The sequence below is a fragment of the Heptranchias perlo genome, chromosome 15 (assembly GCF_035084215.1).
Source record: "Heptranchias perlo isolate sHepPer1 chromosome 15, sHepPer1.hap1, whole genome shotgun sequence".
Lineage (NCBI taxonomy): Eukaryota > Metazoa > Chordata > Chondrichthyes > Hexanchiformes > Hexanchidae > Heptranchias > Heptranchias perlo.
This window is the reverse complement of record NC_090339.1, coordinates 7,236,590-7,257,630: the sequence shown is the minus strand read 5'-3', so window position 1 is coordinate 7,257,630 and position 21,041 is coordinate 7,236,590. Positions and strand designations below refer to the sequence as shown.

The 21,041-nt window shown below is 44.8% G+C and overlaps 1 protein-coding gene across 2 annotated transcripts in view; it reads left to right on the top strand.

Annotated features, from left to right (window-relative positions):
- The window catches only part of LOC137332675 (sodium- and chloride-dependent neutral and basic amino acid transporter B(0+)-like), a 64,311-nt gene that overhangs the window by 16,207 nt on the left and 27,063 nt on the right, over nt 1-21,041 (top strand). For both annotated transcript variants that reach the window (XM_067996621.1, XM_067996620.1), the window contains 3 exons: nt 1,056-1,188; nt 8,262-8,402; nt 14,976-15,204. In XM_067996621.1, coding sequence (XP_067852722.1) covers nt 1,056-1,188; nt 8,262-8,402; nt 14,976-15,204 — 503 coding nt within the window. The remainder of the gene's footprint in view (nt 1-1,055; nt 1,189-8,261; nt 8,403-14,975; nt 15,205-21,041) is intronic.

The window sequence follows — 21,041 nt, the reverse complement described above, 5'->3', positions numbered from 1 at the left end:
CTTTGTCCTGGATGGTGTCGAGCTTCGTGAGTGTTGTTAGAGCTGCACTTACTCAGGCAAGTGGAGAGTATTCCATCACACTCCTGACTTGTGGCTTGTAGATGGCTTTGGGGAGTCAGGAGGTGAGTCACTCGCCACAGAATACCCAGCCTCTGACCTGCTCTTGTAGCCACAGTATTTATATGGCTGGTCCAGTTAAGTTTCTGGTCAATGGTGACCCGCAGGATGTTGATGGTGGGGGATTCGGCGATGGTAATGCCGTTGAATGTCAAGGGGAGGTGGTTAGACTCTCTCTTGCTGGAGATGGTCATTGCCTGGCACTTGTCTGACGCAAATGTTACTTCCCTCTTATCAGCCAAAGCCTGGATGTTGTCCAGGTCTTGCTGCATGCAGGCACAGACTGCTTCATTACCTGGGGTGTTGTGAATGGAACTGTGCAATCATCAGCGAACATCCCCATTTCTGACCTTATGATGGAGAGAAGGTCATTGATGAAGCATCTGAAGATGGTTGGGCCTAGGACTGCCCTGAGGAACTCCTGCAGCAACATCCTGGAGCTGAGATGATTGGCCTCCAACACCACTACCATATTCCTTACAGTATTGTTTTTAACCCATAGACCTGGTAACTGAATTGGGGGAAACTGGCTGGGAGCAGGTACCATGTTTAACAATATGAATGAGCTGAATTGATTGGCAGATACAGTGACTAACCCAGGTAGTTTTAACAGTGCATTGTAAGGCAGTCAATGAAGCACGGTCAGGAACTCCTTCAAATCAGCTCTCCAGGGAATCGCATCAGCACTCACTGTTTAAACAAAGCTTTATATTTATAAACATCAATAATAATAAAGAGAAAAATCAAAAGGATGTCAAATTTAATCTCAATTCCTGGTACCAATTCACTTCTAAAAGCTAAACTGATTCTGTTTGATTTAGATATTGTTCAAATCCATTTATATTTGACTAAATACTCTTGTGCATTGTATCTAATAGTGACTGTCTGTAATGAACTGTATCCTCAAGTAAGATGTTTTCTGCTGTCATTTTATTTAGTAAAGTGGTTTTACGCCGAACAAGTTCAATGGATGAGACTGGGGAGATAGTCTGGTATTTAGCCCTCTGTCTGCTTCTGGCCTGGCTGATAGTTGCGACAGCGCTATCTAAAGGAATCAAATCTTCAGGAAAGGTAAAACGATTGGTGATGAACAGAGTTAAAACTCTGGCAACAAAGTACAGGTTTCTGCAACAATAAAACTAGAATTGAAAGATCATTTGTGAAGTGGGCTGGTTTATCTCACAAGTGATGTTAACAGTGACTCTTTGGGGAGTGTGAGATCCAGAATTCATGAGCACTGCAGGCCTGAGTGAGATCTGAAGATCTTTCTCCTGAGTGAAAGAACAGCAGCAATTCCCCCAAAACCTGAAATGTTCCCTTCATTCTAAGGGTTTCAATTGCTGCTACAGGACTTTGGGTGAGTCTCCAATTGCTCTGGAAGGCTGGGCAGGGCTGGCTAAGTGATTGAACAGATTCGGGTCATGGTTTTATTTGTGAAATGAGATTTGTCTGGATAATGAGAAAGAAACCTGAGGAGTAAATGTGAGGAGTTAAATATATTCATCCCTCTGATCTATTCTGCTGTTTAAATGTGTTACTTCCCTGAATATGAGATATAAATGTAGGGTTCTCGCCAGTGTCTTGGCCAATATTTACCCTTCAACCAACATTGTTAAACCACCATTACTGAAACAGATTATCTGATCATTATCACATTGCTGCTTGTGACCTTACTTTGAGCAAATTGGCTGCAGTGTTTCCTACATTACAACAGTGGCACTTTGGAACGCCCTAAGGTCATAGAAGGTGCTATATCAATGCAAATCTTTCCAATGCAAATATTATGCTATGTAAATTCAGTTACAATATGGGTTCAGTGTCAAATATACCCTTCGTATAGATATTACTCCTCCAATCATCTTCTGCTTCATTTCTCTACTTTGATTTCAATTCAATTGGATTCAATATTGTAAATGTTGTACCAACAATACAGGAAAATCTAACATCGAGTTACATTGAAACTACAGAACAGAAACAGGCCATTCGGCCCAACTGGTCTATGCTGGCATTTATGCTCCACATGAGCCTGCTTCCTCCTTACTTCATCTAACTCTATCAGGATACCCTTCTAATCCTCTCACCCTCCTGTGCTTAACTAGCTTCTCCTTAAATCATCTATGCTATTTGTCTCAACTACTCAATGTGGTAGTGAGTTCCACATTCTTAATACTCTTTGGGTGAAAAATTTTCTCCTGAATTCCCAATTGGATTTATTAGTGACTATTTTATATTCATGACCTCTAGTTTTGAACTCACCCCCAAGTGGAAACATTTTCTCTTTGTCTACCCTATCAAACCATTTTGTTATCTTAAAGACCTCTATCAAGTCACCCCTCATCCTTCTCTTATCCAGAGAAAGAGTCCCAGCCAGTTCAATCTTTCCTGATAAGATATCCTGATATCGTCTCAGTTCTGGTATCATCTTGTGAATCTTTTTTGCACCCTCATCAATGCCTCTATATGCTTTCTATAATATGGAGACCAGAAATGTGCACAGTACTCCAAGTGTGGTCTAATCAAGGTTCTGTACAAGTTTAACATAACTTCTTTGTTTTTCAATTCTATCCCTCCAGAAATGAACCTCAGTGCTTGGTTTGCTTTTTTATGGCCTTATTAACCTGCGTCGCTAATTTTGGTGATTTGTGTATCTGTACCCCTAGATCCCTTTGCTCCTCTATCCCATTTCGACTCTTATTATCCAAGCAGTGTTTGGCCTCCTTATTCTTCCTACCAAAATGTACCAACTCACACTTATCTATAATGTATTTTAAAAAGCATTTGGACAGTTACATGGGTAAGATGGGTATAGAGGGATATGGGCCAAGTGCATGCAATTGGGACTAGCTTAGTGGTATAAACTGGGCGACATGGACATGTTGGGCCGAAGGGCCTGTTTCCATGTTGTAAACTTCTATATTGAAATTCATTTGCCAATTACACGTCCATTCTGCAATTTTAATAATGCCCTCTTGCATTTTGATACATTCTTCCTTTGAATTAACTATACCCCCCAATTTGGTGTCGTCCCCAAATTTTGAAATTGTACTTGCAATTCCCGAATCCTAATCGTTGATGTAAATTGTGAACAATAGTGATAGCAGCACAGACCCTTATGGGACACCACTTCCCACCTTTTGCCTGGCTACCCTTAATCCCACTCTCTGTTTTCTGTTTTGTAGCCAGCTTGCTATCCATTCTGCTACTTGTCCCCTGACTCCACATGCTCTGACCTTAGCCATGAGTCTACAATGCAGTACCTTATCAAAGGCCTTTTGAAAATCCAAATATATTACATCTACTACATTACCCTTGTCTACTCTTTCTGTTACTTCTTCAAAGAATTCAAGAATGTTGGTCAAGCATGACTTTCCCTTCTGAAATCTGGGCTGACTATTCTTTATTATATTTTCATTCTCTAGATGTCTTTCTATTGCACCTTTGAGTAAAGATTCCATTATCTTTCCTACCAACGTTAAATTAAATGGTCTGTATTTCCTTTGACTTGTTCTATCTCCCTTTTTAAATATAGGAATAACATTAGCTGTCCGCCAGTCCTCTGGCTCTGTTCCCTTTTCTGGTGATTTTTTATATATATGTAATAGTGCCTCTGCTATCTCTTCCCCAACTTGTTTTAACATTCGTGGATGCAATCCATCCAGACATGGGGTTTTATCCTCCCTAAGTTTGATTAGTTTATCAATTATCTCCCCCCTTTCTATCTTAAATGTTTTAATATCTTATTGGATCTCTTTTTCTAATGTTCTACCCAACTTATTAGTCTCCATGGTAAATAAGGAGGCAAAGTAATTGTTCAATATTTCTGCCATTTCGCTGCGAGTTTATCTTGTGCACCTCTTAGTGGCCCTATTCCTATTTTGATATTTCTTTGTTATTTATGTGTCTGTAGAATACTTTACTATTTCTTTTTATATTCCTTGATAATTTAATCTCATAGTTCCTCTCTGCTTTCCTAGTTGTTTTTTTTTACTTCTTTCCTAACCTCTTCCTATTTCCTATTGTTATCCTCTCTTTTATTGTCTATGTAAGAGTATGCCTTTCTCCACTACAAACCATCTTCTTAATCCTCTCTCCCGTGCCTCTTCCACACTCACCTGCAACAAGAAGTGCGAGGAGCTCATGGACTTCTTTGTCACTAAGATTGAGACCATCTGTTCTGCTGCCTCTGTCGCTTCCCTCCCTTCCCCAGCCCAAAAAGCCAAACTTCCCCGAATGATCCCCCCTGCCCTAGCCCTGAACATGCATCTTTCTCTAGTTTCTCTCCTATCTCCCCTCATGCCCTCTCCGAACACATCTTGACCATGAGACCCACCTCCTGCTCCCTCAACCCTATGCTGACCAAACTGCTGACCACCCAACTTCCCTTCCTGGCCCCCATGTTAGTTGATATTGTTAACAGTTCCCTCTGCTCAGGCACTGTCCCCCGGCCCTTCAAATCTGCCTCCTCAAAAAACATACACTTGATCCTTCTGTCATTTCAAACTGCTGCTCCATCTCCAACCTCCCTTTCCTCTCCAAAATCCATGAACGTGTTGTCGCCTCCCAAATCCGTGCCCATCTTTCCCGCAACTTCATGTTTGAATCCCTCCAATCAGGTTTCTGCTCCTGCGACAGTACTGAAACGACCCTTATCAAAGTCACAAATGACATCCTGTGTGACTGTGACTGTGGTAAACTATCCCTCCTCATCCTTCTCGACCTGTCTGCAGCCTTTGACACGGTTCATCACACCACCCTCTTCCAGTGCCTCTCCTCTGTCGTCCAGCTGGGTTGGACTGTGCTCGCTCTGTTCCATTCTTATCTATCCAGTTGTAGCCAATCACCTGCAATGGCTTCCATTCCCGCTCCCGCACCGTTATCCCTGGAGTCCCCCAAGGATCTATCCTTGGCCCCCTCCTATGTCTCATCTACATGGTGTCACTCGGCGACATCATCTGAAATCATAACGTCAGATTCCACATGTACGCTGTCAACACCCAGCTCTACCTCACCACCACCTATCTCGACCCCTCCACTGTCTCTCATTTGTCACACTGCTTTTCCGACATCCAGTACTGGATGAGCAAATATTTCCTCCAACTAAATACTGGGAAGACCGAAGCCATTGTCTTTGGTCCACGCAGCAAATTCCGTTCCCTAGCCACCGACACCAACCCTCTCCCTGGCCACTGTCTGAGGCTGAACCAGACCGTTTGCAACCTTGGCATCCTATTTGACTCTGAGATGAGCTTCCAACCACATATCTGCTCCATCACCAAGACTGCCTACTTTCACCCCCGTAACACCACCTGTTTCTGCTCCTCTGCTGCCCCTCATTCATGCCTATGTTACCTCTAGTCTCGACTATCCCAATACTCTCCTGGCTGGCCTTCCATCTTCCACCCTCCATAAACTTGAGCTCATCTAAATCTCTGCTGCCCATATTCTAACTCGCACCAAGTCCTGTTCTCCCATTACTCCAGTGCTCGCAAACTACATTGGCTCCCACTCCGGGAACACCTCGATTTTAAAATTATCATTCTTGTTTTCAAATCCCTCCATGGCCTCGCTCCTCCCTATCTCTGTGACCTCCTCCAGCCCTACAACCCTCCGAGATCTCTGCGCTCCTCCAATTCTCTCCTCTTGCATATCCCCGATTTTAATCGCTCCACCATTGGTGGCTGTGCCTTCAGATGCCGAGGTCCTAAGCTCTGGAATTCCCCCCTAAACCTCTCTGCCTCTCTACCTCTCTCCTCCTTTAAGATGCTCCTTAAAACCTACCTCTTTGACCTAGCTTTTGGTCACCTGTCCTAAAATGTCCCTATGTGGCTCGGTGTCATATTTTGTTTGATAACGCCCTATGAAGTGCCTTGGGATGTTTTAGTATGTTAAAGGCACTATTTTTTTTTATTCGTTCATGGGATGTGGGCATCGCTGGCAAGGCTAGCATTTATTGCCCATCCCTAATTCCCCTTGAGAAGGTGGTGGTGAGCCGCCTTCTTGAACCATTGCAGTCCGTGTGGTGAAGTTTCTCCCACAATGCTGTTAGTTGGGGAGTTCCTGGATTTTCACCCAACGATGATGAAGGAACGGCAATATATTTCAAACTTGGGATGGTGTGTGACTTGGAGGGGAACGTGCAGGTGTCGGTGTTCCCATGTGCCTGCTGCTCTTGTGCTTGTAGGTGGTAGAGGTCGTGGGTTTGCGAGATGCTGTCGAAGAAGCCTTGGCGAGTTGCTGCAGTGCATCCTGTGGATGGTACACACTGCAGCCACGGTGCACCGCCGGTGAAGGGAGTCACTATTTAAGGTGGTGGATGGAGTGCCAATCAAGTGGGCTGCTTTGTCCTGGATGGTGTTGAGCTTCTTGAGTGTTGTTGGAGCTGCACTCATCCAGGCAAGTGGAGAATATTCCATCACACTTCTGACTTGTGTCTTGTAGATGGTGGAAAGACTTTAGCGAGTCAGGAGGTGAGTCACTTCCCACAGAATACCCAGCCTCTGACCTGCTCTTGCAGCCACAGTATTTATGTGGCTGATCCAGTTAAGTTTCTGGGCAATGGTGACACCCAGGATGTTGATGGTGGGGGATTTGGCGATGGTAATGCCATTGAATGTCAAGGGGAGGCAGTTAGACTCTCCCTTTTTGGAGATGGTCATGGCCTGGCACTTGTCTGGCACGAATGTTACTTGCCAGTTATCAGCCCAAGCCTGGATGTTGTCCAGGTCTTGCTGCATGCAGGCATGGACTGCTTCATTATCTGAGGGTTTGCGAATGGAACTGAACACTGTGCAATCATCAGCGAACATCCCCATTTCTGACCTGATGATGGAGGGAAGGTCATTGATGAAGCAGATGAAGATGGTTGGGTCGAGGACATTTCCCTGAGGAACTCCTGCAGTGATTTCCTGTGGCTGAGATGATTGGCCTCCAACAACCACTACCATCTTCCTTTGTGCTAAGTATGACCCCAGCCACTGGAGAGTTTACCCCCGATTCCCATTGACTTCAATTTTACTTGGGCTCTTTGGTGCCACATTCGGTCAAATGCTGCCTTGCTGTCAAGGGCAGTTACTCTCACCTCACCTCTGGAATTCAGCTCTTTTGTCCATGTTTGGACCAAGGCTGTAATGAGATCTGGAGCCGAGTGGTCCTGGTGGAACCCAAACTGAGCATCGGTGAGCAGGTTATTGGTGAGTAAGTGCCGCTGGATAGCACTGTCGACGACACCTTCCATCACTTTGCTGATGATTGGGAGTAGACTGATGGGGTGGTAATTGGCCGGATTGGATTTGTCCTGCTTTTTGTGGACAGGACATACCTGGGCACTTTTTTATATTGTCGGGTAGATGCCAATGTTGTAGCTGTACTGGAACAGTTTGGCTAGAGGCGCAGCTAGTTCTGGAGCACAAGACTTCAGCACTACAGCCGGGATGTTGTCGGGGCCCATCGCCTTTGCTGTATCCAGTGCACTCAGCCATTTCTTGATATCGGGTGGAGTGAATCGACTTGGCTGAAGACTTGCCTCTGTGATGGTGGGGATATCGGGAGGAGGCTGAGATGGATCATCCACTCGGCACTTATGGCTGAAGATGGTTGCAAACGCTTCAGCCTTGTCTTTTGCACTCATGTGCTGAACTCTGCCATCATTGAGGATGGGGATGTTTGCAGAGCCTCCTCCTCCTCCTGTTAGTTGTTTAATTGTCAACCACCATTCACGACTGGATGTGGCAGGACTGCAGAGCTTTGATCTGACCCGTTTTTTGTGGAATCGCTTAGCTCTGTCTATAGCATGTTGCTTCTGCTGTTTAGCATGCATGTAGTCCTGTGTTGTAGCCTCACCAGGTTGGAACCTCATTTTTATGTACACCTGGTGCTGCTCCTGGCATGCTCTTCTACACTCCTCATTGAACCAGGGTTGATCGCCTGGCTTGTTGGTAATGGTAGAGTGAGGAATATGCCGGGCCATGACCAGTTATTGTTGTTGTTTAATTTCAATTTCACCCTTATCTCTTTATTCATCCATGGTGTTTCATTATTGGTCAGTTTGTTCTTGCTTTTTAGAGGAATATACTTTTCCTGAACTTCATTGATCATCACTTTAAATAATACCCACTGCTGTTCATTTTCTTTGTCTCCATGGTCAGGTGGTTTATTTCACTGTGACATTCCCTTATGTGGTTCTGACCATACTTCTGATCCGAGGTGTTACCCTGGAGGGAGCCTATAAAGGAATTGAATATTACATTGGAAGCCAGTCAGACTTCTCAAAACTGGCTGATGCTGAGGTAAACACATCGAGATAATCCATAGAATTTATGATGTGTTTTTCACTCAAACTGTTTCATGTTTCACTTGAATTCTTTTTCTGCGTGTTTAAGATATTCATTTTAAGAGCTGAGTGTTGCTTTCGAGTTCTTGTTCAAATGTGGGAAAATTAATTTCTGTTGTTGCATTTTGCTTCTGTAAAATCAGACAAAGTTTTCATTACGACCCTATGATCAATTCTAAAGAATTAGTTGATGATTTTGACGTTCTGATGTTAGGAGATGGGAAGGAATGGAATGTGATGAGATGGGAGGGATAGAATGGGAAGGAGGAGGGTGGGATGGGATGGGAAGCAATAGGATACATTGGGGTGGGATGGGAAGAAAAAAGATCCGATGGAACTGGATCAGATGGGATGGGATGGAATTGGAGGGGAAAGGATAGAATGTGATGGGAAGGGATAGGATGCAATGGGATGGGATATGATGAGATGGGAGGGATAGAATGTGAAGGAATGGGATGGGATGGGAAGCAACAGAATGGAACTGGCACGGCATGCACTTCCGCCACTTGGAGCTCCACAACACAGTGGTGCGCTACAGGCACCTGCAAAAGAACAGCGAGGGGAACAACAGAGGGATCGACATCGCAGGAGGCACTACCTTCGTCAGAAGGTCTACAGACCGAGGCTGAGCTTCCTGGACCTCTCTGAGGAGCAGTGCCGATGGAGGCTGAGAGTGAGTCACCAGGTGGTCGCAGGCATCTGCAGCCTTCTTCATGCCGAGCTGCTGCCAGCTGGACCTGGCGGCATCTCATTACCTGTCGCAGTTAAAGTGACCACTGCCCTCAACTTTTTCGCCACTGGATAATTCCAGGGCACCACCAGTAACATCACCGGGGTCTCTTAGTCGTCTGCCCACAAGTGCATAAGACAGGTCACCGATGGTTTGTTTCGCAGGGCCTCGCAATACATCAACTTCCCCATGGATGACCTTAGCCAGACGGAGAGGGCAGTGGGTTTCCACTCTGTGGCTGGCTTCCCACAGGTACAGGGTGCAATCGATTGCACCCACGTAGCAATACGAGCACCTCCATACCTATATTCATTGTAAAGAGTTATTTCAAGTACTGGTTAAAGGTAGGTGCCCTTGAGCCAGCCGCTGTTTTCAGTTTTTTGTTTATCTGTGTCCCATTGTGTAGGGTTAGCAAGGAATGCTCTCAGGTCGGCCCTCTTGACCATACCTGCTGTCTTCATCATGTGCTTATTTGTGTCCCATTGTGTAGGGTTTATCAACTACTTGTCAAAGGTATGTCCCCTTGATGAAATCAATTATCCAGGTTTTGGCTGACTGGTGTTTTCAGCATTTCATTTGCTGCAAATTATTTTCAAATGATTATTTAAATATTAAAAGTTTGTTGTAAAAGGTCTTCAAATGATTCTTAAAAGTAGGTACCCCTTGTCTCCAAATTATTTCACAGGAGAAAGTACAGATGTGTGAGTGAGTGAGGGTGAAGTGGTCAGCCGATGAATGCATTGCTTTGGGTGAGTCTGACAGTGAAAGAGATGCATCAGAGGGTGAGTATCAGACAGAGACATCACATTGGATCAGGATTGGGGTGACTGGTAGTGGTAGGGTCACAAATGGGGAGGTGAGGAAGTGCTGAGGAAGTGAAGGTAAATTGAGGATGAGCCTTAAGTGGGTGTGAGGAGTGATGTGATGGAGTAGTCTTGGCAGTGCAGAATGATGTGGGGGGGGGGGGTGGGGGATGGCGGGGAATGCAGGAGAATCAGTAAGTGTATTCACTTTTGCTGACCTAGTTAGGACATTGAAACGCTTCCTGCACTGGACACAAATGCGGGATATGTTGCTCCTGCTGTCTCCTTTGCCACCTCGATCCAGGCCTCCTTGGTAGCAGAGGCAGGGCGTTTCTTCCTGTCGGCCGGGTAAAATAGTTCCCTCCTCCTCCTCACCCCAGCCAGCAGTACCTCAAGTGAGGCATGGCTGAATCTTGGAGCTGCCTTGCCCCTGTGCTGCTCCATTGGGTCTTCTTGCTCCTTGAATCAGCAAAATCCATTGGAGCAATGGCCCTTTAAATCCAGGCGCTCCAGCTGACAGCAGGTCATGTGGGTGCGCAGTCCACCCGCTGCGCAGCTTTTGGACCCCAAACCCGGAAACAAGGTTAATGGCCACCAATTGAGTTGCGATCGCATTGGAACAGTAATCTTTTATTATTCAGGTTATCCGGGCGCCCGTTCAAACCCCCCCCCCCCCCACCGCCGCTGCCATCCTGCTGCCCTTTTAAAATCATGCCCATGTGTTTGGGTCATTTGATTTTTACATAGTAATATTTAAACAGACAATCAAAATGATGGCAAGATATTTATTGATATTAAGAATGATTCTTAATTTTAATGGGATTTTGTTGCCCTTTAGATCTGGGCCTTTATATTGTGGTGAAAAGCTTTTCTTTGTTGCTGCTTTCAATAAAAGAATGGAGCCACTGGGGCCCCGATATTAGAGTGAAGGCTGGATGGCAGCGGGGGGGGTGGGGGGAGGGGTGGTGAATGGGCCCTTGGGTAACAGGCCCAATAAAAAATGTCCGCTCCCCATGCAATCGCGATTCAATTGGTGACACTTACTGTGGCTTCCGGGTTTGCCGTCCGAAAACTGCACAGTGGGCGGACTGCATACACGCATCAGAGGCTGTCAGCTGGAGGAGTTCTATTTAAAGGTGCAGTCCTCTAATGGCTTTTCCTGGAGCAAATACCCACACACCAAAATGGCACAGGGGCAAGGCTGCTCCAAAATTCAATGATGCCTCCACCAGGTGCTACTGGATGGGGTGAGAAGGAGGATGGATCTGTTTTACCTGGTGGATGGGAGGAAGTGGTCTGCCTCTGCCTCCAAGAAGGCCTGGCTCGAGCAGGAGCAACATCTCCCGCACCTGGGTCCAGTGCAGGAAGCGCTTCAATGACCTAACTAGGTCAGCCAAAGTGAGGACACTTATTGATTCTCCTACATTCCGTCTTCCACATCACTGCCCCCACCCCCCAACTCATTCTGCACTGCCAACACTACTCTATCACATCACTCCCCATAACCACTTAAGGATCATTCTCAACTTACCTGCACTTCCTCACCTCCCTGTTAGTCACTCCACCACTACCACTCAACCCAGTCCTCATCCAATGTCATGGCTCTATCTCATACTCACCCTCTGATGCATCTCTTTCACAGTCAGCCTCACCCAAACCAATGCATTCATCGGTTGGCCACTTCACGATCATTCACTCACAAGTCTGTTCTTTCTCCCCTTCTAGGAGAAGAGAACGCAAAATGCACGGGAGAGGGTGAGGACCGGAGGGGGGGCTGTAACAAATCATCGTCCTTACAGACATGGAGCAGGAGGCGCTGGAGCTTAGCCGAACCCTCGAGCGCCTGTCCGTCGGGGACACCGAGACTGGCGCCCAACAAACGTCTGGTGACACAACTTTAACATTCAGCACACACAATATGAATTGATGGTAACATGCCTTGCCATCTTCAGCACCTCAGCATGCTCATCGCAACATGACACATCAGTGATGATGCTTAGTATTGCCTTTTGTTCTTTTACAGGGCCTTCAGCGACCGCTGTGACGGCAAAGGCGATTCCTCAGAGGACCTGCCAGTCTCTGGGCGTGCACCGTCACATCTTAGCGAGCCATCCACCAGCACAGATACTCACACCTCGGTGGGTCCTAGTCCTCAGTTAGTTGGGTTGGCATCTGGTGAGTTACCAAACACATGTGAGCACGAGCAGACAGAGAGTCACAGCTGCGGAGAGTCTGTCGGTGGGAGCATTCCTCTCCAGGGTCTGCTCAGCTGGACACAAATGCAGAACCTTGGGGGCCATCCTTTAAAAGGAGAATGATCAAGGGGCAGCAGCACAGTTGCGAGGTGCTGGAACAGGTAAAATGCGCAATCTCCACAATAGTGCAGAGGATGGAGGAGTCCAACTCTTGCATCAGTGGAATGGATGCACAGGGACAAGAGGGAACCTCTGAGATAGTGTCACAAGGATGTGAGGGAACCTCTCCGAAAGTGTCACAGAGACGTGAGGGAATCTGTGAGATACTGTCACAGGGACGTGAGGGAACCTCTCCGAAAATGTCACAGGGTCGTGAGGGAATCTGTGAGATACTGTCACAGGGACGTGAGGGAATCTCTGAGACAGTGTCACAGAGACGTGAGGGAATCTCTGAGAAAATGTCACAGGGACGTGAGGGAATCTCTGAGACAGTGTCACAGAGACGTGAGGGAATCTCTGAGAAAATGTCACAGGGACGTGAGGGAATCTCTGAGATACTGTCACAGGGACGTGAGGGAATCTCTGAGACAGTGTCACAGGGACATGAGGGAATCTCTGAGAAAATGTCACAGGGACGTGAGGGAATCTCTGAGATACTGTCACAGGGACGTGAGGGAATCTCTGAGACAGTGTCACAGGGACGTGAGGGAATCTCTGAGATACTGTCACAGAGACGTGAGGAAATTTCTGAGATTATGTCACAGGGACATGAGCAACTCTCTAAGATACTGTCACAGGTAAGTGCGGGAATGTCTGTGATGGAGAGAAGCTCCATTGAGCTTCAAGCACGGCTCACAAATGAGTCCATTCAGGCCCTGACAACGGCCGTTTGGACTCAGGCTGAATAACATTCTGCCGCCTTAAACAGGCAGGCAGATACTCTGGCACTGGGCTTACAAGGCTTCACACATGTCCGCCAAACTGTTGTTCAACAGAGTGGTAGGAGTGATGTGGCCCTGGGCCAGGGGAGGGATGATGGCGAAAGGGGAGTTGGAAGTGGGGATGCCACTCAAAGCGCTCCCATGTCTCACCCGTTGTCCCCCCCTCAACCAGTACCCGCAATGTTGCCACCTCTCCAGGTGGCCGAGTCTGCCCCTGCACAGGTGCAGGTGGAGCAGTCATTGACGGGGCCCTCACGGGCTCCAGAACCCAGAAGGCGTAGGCCCAAAGCATCTAAGCAGTCAGGGCATGAACATGAGCAACCTGCCACTACCTCTGCTGCAGCCACAGGGGATGCACCACGTAGAAGTAGTCGGAAGAGAAAGGTGAAAGTTTTGTAAACACGAAGGGGATGCACAAGGGTGTTTGACACACTGCCATGTTTTTCATTTATGTTTAGTTTTTGTTAAAGTCACATATGATTGTTACCACTGCTGCCACGTCCTGCCCATTCTTGACTGGCTTTTGTGATAGGGCCCTTTCATGAGGATCACCATCAATGGCGGCACTTGATGCCACTCATTGGATCACTCTACAGTGGGTGTATGTGTAGTTGCAGGACTGTTTTGTGCAGGGAGGGGTGGGCGACCTGGTGTAGGTGTTGCTCTTTCCAGGTGGTCTGAGGACTGGACTGTTCACACATTCTGATGTTTGGAGAACTGTTCACATATCAGTGACTCCCTGGCCTCATGAGCAGCCAGGTGAGCTGCTGCTCTGCCTATGAGTTCCTCCTCCTCCTCCATGTGGGTGGCAGATGTGGATGGGGCCTCCTCAAGCGGCCCTCCTCTCTGTTGTTGCCCTCTGTGTTCTTGTGCAGGTACCTGTGACGCAGCGCTGTGTTGTGGAGCTCCACATGGCGGAGATGGACGCCGTGCCTGGCGAGGCTGGCGATGTTGCTCGTCCTTGAATGCAGTGGTGAATGCAACCATGGCGCCGCCCCCCCCCACCCCCCCGCAATCCTGACGCTGGGAGTTTGTGGAGGTCCACAAAGTAGTTAAATATGTGTGAACAGAATAATTTTGAGTAGAAAGTAAGAATTTTCAGTGAAAACACAAAGATCTCACAGCTAAAACTTTGCCTGAAATAACTGAGTGTCCTGCTGCAATAAGTGACCTTTTCTCCCCATCTGTCAATTAAGCATTTGCATCTCCCACTGGCTGCTGGCTGAAACACATCTGTTGAAACAGGGATTGTTTTCCACAGCATGGGAAACATGCTGAGGATGCTTCAAAATCGTACCCCTGCCTCAAGGTGGAGAAAATTAAGTACCTCAAGTACTTAAACTATCGAAACAACTGTGACAAGTATCATCCCGCCGGCTTTAATTGCTGGTGGGACTTCCGCATTAGGGAGGGGGGCGCGTGCACCCAAACGCGTCAGTGGGGAACCCGGAATTTTGCGGCTTGGAGCCGAGTTCTGAACCCGAACGGGATTTCCCCGATTTTTGGAGCCCCCAGCCCCAATGCACCCGCAATTTCCCAACAAAATTGAGCCCTGGGTGAGAGTACATGCTGCAAGTAAAGAATCAAATCACTGACTGGAAAACATGGCTGACAGGGGAAAGTACTGAAGCTCCTGGAGGGAATTTGGGAGCAAGTGGTAGACAGGAAGGCAGAATGATGGCTCTATTATTTAAGGGAGACACTATTGACCAGAGGGACCTTCATTCAGTCAGTTCACCATTGAGCAGTGGGACTAATCTACCCCATGTTCCTCATGGTTAATGTTGTTTTTTCTGCCACAGTTGAAAGAGGTCAAGTAAAATCTCTCACTGCTGATTAATTCTACCTTTTATTTATCAGGTCTGGAAAGATGCTGCAACACAAATTTTCTTTTCTGTCTCAGTGGGTTCTGGAAACTTAATAACACTGTCATCCTACAACAAATTCCACAACAATTGCTACAGAGATACCATCATTGTCTGTGTTGTTAATTGTGCTACGAGTCTGTTTGCTGGATTTGCCATCTTCTCCATCCTTGGACACGTGGCTCATGTACAAGACAAGCCTGTTTCAGAGGTTGCACAATCAGGTACCTGCAGAGTCAAACCTATTGGGGTAGAGTTTCCGTTAGTTTTGCGCCCAGATTCCAGCGCAATCAGCCGAATGAGCGCAAAAGAGCGAGGAATTTTATATTTAAATTGGACTGGTTAGGGAAGGCTCTTCTAATTGTGCTCATTTTCTTAGGTGCACAGGCACTAGTTGGCAAGTTTTAAAAGTTTTTACACATCAAAAATATTGAATTTACTCAGAAACTGACTAGTGTACACCAATGAAACTAGTGAATGGTTCAGTATAGTTTTTAAATGTCATTTTCAGCAATTTTAAATCAGGTTACTCACAGGTGGAAGACTGGACACTTATTAAAAATGCTTATCTATTGTGATAAACCCACCTTCAGCTGTACTAATCAAACGGCACCAGGTTACCACTCTTAAATACATCAGTGAGTATTTTTTAATGGAAAAAAACAAAATAAACGATTGTGTTCTTTTACCCCGCCCGATTAAGCTGGCTCATGGAAGATTTTACGTTTGTGATTATGCAAATTAATTTAATCGGAAACTTGAACTGTAACCTAACCAGTTCAACTTCAGGCACATTTTGGACACAATTTCACGAATGTGCCCAACGCGGAAACTCTGCCCTGATATTATATCGGCCCAGAAATTTCTCGGAGCAGTGAACCAACAGTGCTCGCCAATCCATAGATTTATATTAACCCACTAACTTCCTGGGTGTACTTACATGTCTTTACTGGGTGCATTTCCTCTAATAGGAAGTGGAGAAGAGCCCAGTGTTAGATCCAGTGAAGCTAAGACCCATGGGAGAAGCGAGAGGATCGATCGCTCCCCACGACCAATCATATTGCAGCATTTTTGATACGCTACAAATGGTTTCTGCAAGCTGGAATGTAAAATCCAGGAAGTGAAAGGTGCAACATTAAACTCATTTGTAAAAACAGTTATAGACCGCACAAAAAAGAGGTGAGAAATAATCGAATAAAAGAAACAGAAGGGAAAAGTAAAAAAAGATTAAATTTTTTAGTTTTAAAAAAAAAAATTTAATGACCAAACATATTAAAATGAGTAATGAGATTCCACATTTTTAAAAGTTAATTTTTAGTTGTTTGGCAGTCATTAAGACTTATTGCGCTGTTAAAACTTAGTTTAGACCTGATATTTTTAAGCGTATCTGTTTTGTGGCGATATTAGTTACTTTCCAGCTGGACAGATGAGCAAGTTAGCACTGGTCCATTGATTCCACTGATTCCAGCCGGCGATATCCCTTTAATGTGAAACTGTCATATCGCCGGCGAACAGGAGGAGCAAGTTCCGGATTTCCCCTTTCACTGCACATGTGCGAACCCTGGAATTTGCTCCTCGATTTCTCCACTAATAACGGTGAACGCTGTTGAGCTCACCATTCTTTTCTAAGCAATTTCTGGGCCAATAATTCTGTTAAAATGTTTCTAAACTGTGAGATAAAACTGTCCTGTCTGAACAATCTCAGGCTTTCCACTCTGTTGGCAAAACAGGGATCCAGTTGTTTAGAACTGGAAGTAGTTTAACATAAACTTTCTGAAGTGTAAACAATGTAACCACAGCACTAACTGACCTACTGAATGTAATTTATAAACAGGAATAACCAGAACTGGTAAAAATATCAACCAGGATCACACAGCTTTAACCATCTCTCTGAAATCAATCATCTGTTCAGTATGACATTACACACAATTGTTCCATTGTACAGACACAATAATCGCACCAGTAATTCTGGTGGAAAGTGATATTCAGGCCCTAAAGTACCACATCAGTAAACGATGGTTGGATTATACTGGACAGGGATTGGAGCTGAATAATGAGCTGGAATGTCTGGAGATTAACAGACTTGTTTGTTCAACCTTTGCCCTTAAATGTGAGATATTCAATTAGCCACAGAACAGGTTCTATATCTACATTATGTAAATCACTGGCAGTAAATTATGTGTTGGCTCCAAGTGAGTTGAACAATTCCCAGTTGGCCTGGCCCTGCGGGGTTTGTAAAGTACCAAATCTAGCTGCTGTTGCAGGTCTGAAGCAGAAGATAACTGAAAGGCAGAGAAATGGAGAAAAAAACCAGCAACATGAGGATCACAGACACAAATAGATATAGAGAAGATACTCGGGTGAGCAATGAAATGGGAGATCCACTAGTTAAATATTAAAAATAGCAGGTGGGTGATATCATCGTGTGTAGTACCAGTTATGCCTGTAGATGGCTTGGCTTAAAATTATATTAGAATGTCCAGCAGGTACGAGGTGTTTGCGACCTGTATGAATGAGAACAAAGACAGCAGGGAGGACGGGCAAACTGACCACAATACAGTGGTACAGAAGGCCATTCAAGTGGATGGAGTAAAAAGGAATGTGGTAGTGGTAGGGGATAGTGTAGTCAGGGGGATAGATACTGTTCTTTGCAGCCAAGACCAGGAGTCCCGAAGGCTGTGTTGCCTGCCCAGTGCTAAGTTTAGGGATATCTTCTCACAGCTGGAAAAGATCTTGGAGCATGAGTGGGAGGATCCAGTTGTCATGGTCCACGTAGGAACCAATGACATAGGTAGAACTAAGAATCAGGTTCTGCTGAGTGAGTTTGAGGAGCTAGGGTCCAAATTAATAAGCAGAATCTCAAAGGTAATAATCTCTGGATTACTAGTCACGCACAAATTGGCATGGGTCAAACAGATCAGAAAGTTAAATGTGTGGCTCAAAGAGTGGTGTAGGAGGCAGGGGTTTTGATTCAAGGGGCACTGGCACTAGTACTGGGAAAGAGGGAACTATTCCGTAGGGACGGGCTCCACCTAAACCGGTCTGGAACCAGTGTTCTGGTGAATCAAATAACTAGGGCAGTAGATAGGGCTTTAAATTAAAAAGTGGTGAATTTCTTGAGTGCATTCAACATCATTTTCTGGAGCAATATGTTCTAGAACCAACAAGAGGGCAGGTCATACTAGATTTAGTAATGAGTAACGAGCCAGACTTAGTTAATAATCTAACAGTAAGGGAACATTTGTCTAACAGCGATCATAATATGATTAAATTCAGCATTAAGTTTGAAAAGGAGAAATGTAACACAGTGACTAAAATTTTAGATTTTTGTGAGGTAAACTTTAACAGGATAAGACAGAGACCAACGACAGCAAACTGGTCAAAACTGTTATCGGGTAAAACTACAGATTAACAGTGGGAGGTGTTCAAAAATGAATTTAGCTTAATACAGGACCAGTATATACCCCAAAGGGAAAAGAGCTCTACTTACCAAAACAGCCATGGTCGACAAAAGAGGTGAGAGATAACATAAAATTGCAAGGAGTATAGTGAATATGGCAGATGAGCTAAGGGCACAGGTAGACACATGGAAGTACAATATCTTAGCTATTACTGAAACATGGTTTAAACAGGAATAGCAGCTCAATGGTCCCGATTACAGGGTTTTCAGACGAGATAGAGAGGGGGATAAAAAAGGAGGGGGGGCGGTGGCAATATTGGTTAAAGAAACAATTACAGCTGTGAGGAGGGACAATATGTTAGAAGGATCATCAAATGAGGCCATATGGGTTGAGCTAAAGATCAAAAAAGGAGCAATCACATTGCTAGGAGTGTACAATAGACCCCCAAACAGTCAGAGGGAGATAGAAGAGCAAATATATGGACAAATTTCTAAGAAGTGCAAAAACAATAGGGCAGTAATAGTAGGTGATTTCAACGACCCTAATATTAACTGGGATACAATCAGTGTGAAAGGTACAGAGGGCGCAGAATTCTTAAATTGCATTCAGGAGAACTTTTTTAGCCAGTACATAGCAAGCCCAACAAGAGGGGGGCAGTTCTTCATTTAGTTTTAGGAAATGAAGCTGGGCAGATGGAAGGAGTATTAGTGGGAGAGTATTTTGGTGGCAGTGATCATAATTCAGTTAGATTTAGAATAGTTATGGAAAAGGACAAAGATAGAACAGGAGTAAACGTTCTAAATTGGGGAAAGGCCAATTTTACTAAGCAATTTAGCAAAAGTGGACTGAAAACAGCTCTTTGAAGGTAAATCAGTGTCAGAGCAGTGGGAGGCATTCAAGGGGGAGATTCAAGGGGTTCAGAGTAACCATGTTCCCACAAAGATAAAGGGTGGGACTGCGAAATCAAGAGCCCTCTGGATGACGAGGGGCAAAAAAGGGAAGCATATGTCAGACACCAAGAGCTCAATACTACAGAAAGCCTAGTGGAGTATAGAAAGTGCAGGGGTGAAATTAAAAAGGAAATTAGGAAAGTACTTGGATGTGCACTTGAAGTGTCGTAACCTACAGGGCTACGGACCAAGTGCTGGAAAGTGGGATTAAGCTGGATAGCTCCTTTTCGGCTGGCACAGACACGATGGGCCTCCTTCTTTGCCGTAACTTGCTATAATTCTATAAAACTAAAGGAAAGATCATATAAAAGTGCAAAGAATAGTGTAGATCCAGGGGAAGGGGAGAGATATCAGGAATAGCAAAGGAAGACAAAAAAGATAGTAAGAGCTACAGGAAGGGAATACGAAAAGAAACTTGTGAGGGATATCAAGATTTACACAAAGTTCTTATAATTATTTTGGAAGAAAAAGGGTAGTCAAAGGTAATGTGGGCTCTTTAAAAACAGATGCAGGTAATATTGTAAATGAAAATAAGGAAATGGCAGACTTGTTGAATAATTACTTTGTGTCAGTCTTTATAGTAGAAGAAGAGGATAATACACCTGACATTCCAGGGAAATTAATGATAAATCAAGGACTGGAACTCACTAAAGTTAAAGTAAGCAAGAAAACAGTATTAGAAAAAATAATGGCACTAAAAACTGACAAATCCCTAGAACATGATGGTTTCCATCTCAGGGTTTTAAAGGAAGTAGGTGAGAAAATTGCAGCTGCTTTAGGCATAATCTTTCAAAGCTCTCCTGATTCAGGAATTGTCCCTTTAGATTGGAAAATTGTAAATGTAACTCCATTATTTAAGAACGATAAGGAAGAGAAACCAAGAAATTAAAGGATTGTTCATCTAACATCTGTTGTGGGGAAGTTATTGGCATCTATAATTAAAGACAATGTGATTGAGCACTTACTGATTAGAGAGAGCCAACATGGATTTGTAAAGTGTAGGCCATGTCAAATGAACCTAATTGAATTTTTTGAGGAAATAACTAAAGTCATAGATAGGGCAATGCTTATGGATGTGGTTTATATGGACTTCCAGAAGGCATTCAATAAGGTTCCACATAAGAGACTGATAGCTAAAATTAAAGCTCATGGAATTGAAGGCAAATTATTAAGCTGGTTAGGAGACTGATTAGGCGGTAGAAGACAGAGAATAGGGATAATGGATATGTACTTGAATTGGAAGGAAGTAATTAGTGATGTCTCACAATAACCTGTGCTGGGACCTCAACTATTCACTATAATTATTAATAACTTAGATAACACAATAGTGAGCCATATATCCAAGTCTGCTGATGGAACAAAGATAGGTGGCATAGTAAGTAATGTAGATGGGAGCATAACATTACAAAGCGATATTAATAGATTAAGCGAGTGGGCTAAAATGTGGCAGATGGATTTCAATGCAGGTAAATGTGAGGTCATCCATTTTGGATCAAGAAAGGATAGATCTGAGTATTTTTTAAATGGTGAAAAATTAGGCAAAGTGGGGGTCCATGTACACAGATCGCTAAAATGTAGTGGTCAGATTCCAAAAAAAAATCAAATCAGCTAAAGGAATGTTAGCCTTTATATCTAGAGGGCTAGAATACAATGGGGAGGAAGTTTTGCTATCGCTATATAAAGCTCAGGTTAGACCACATCTGGCGTATT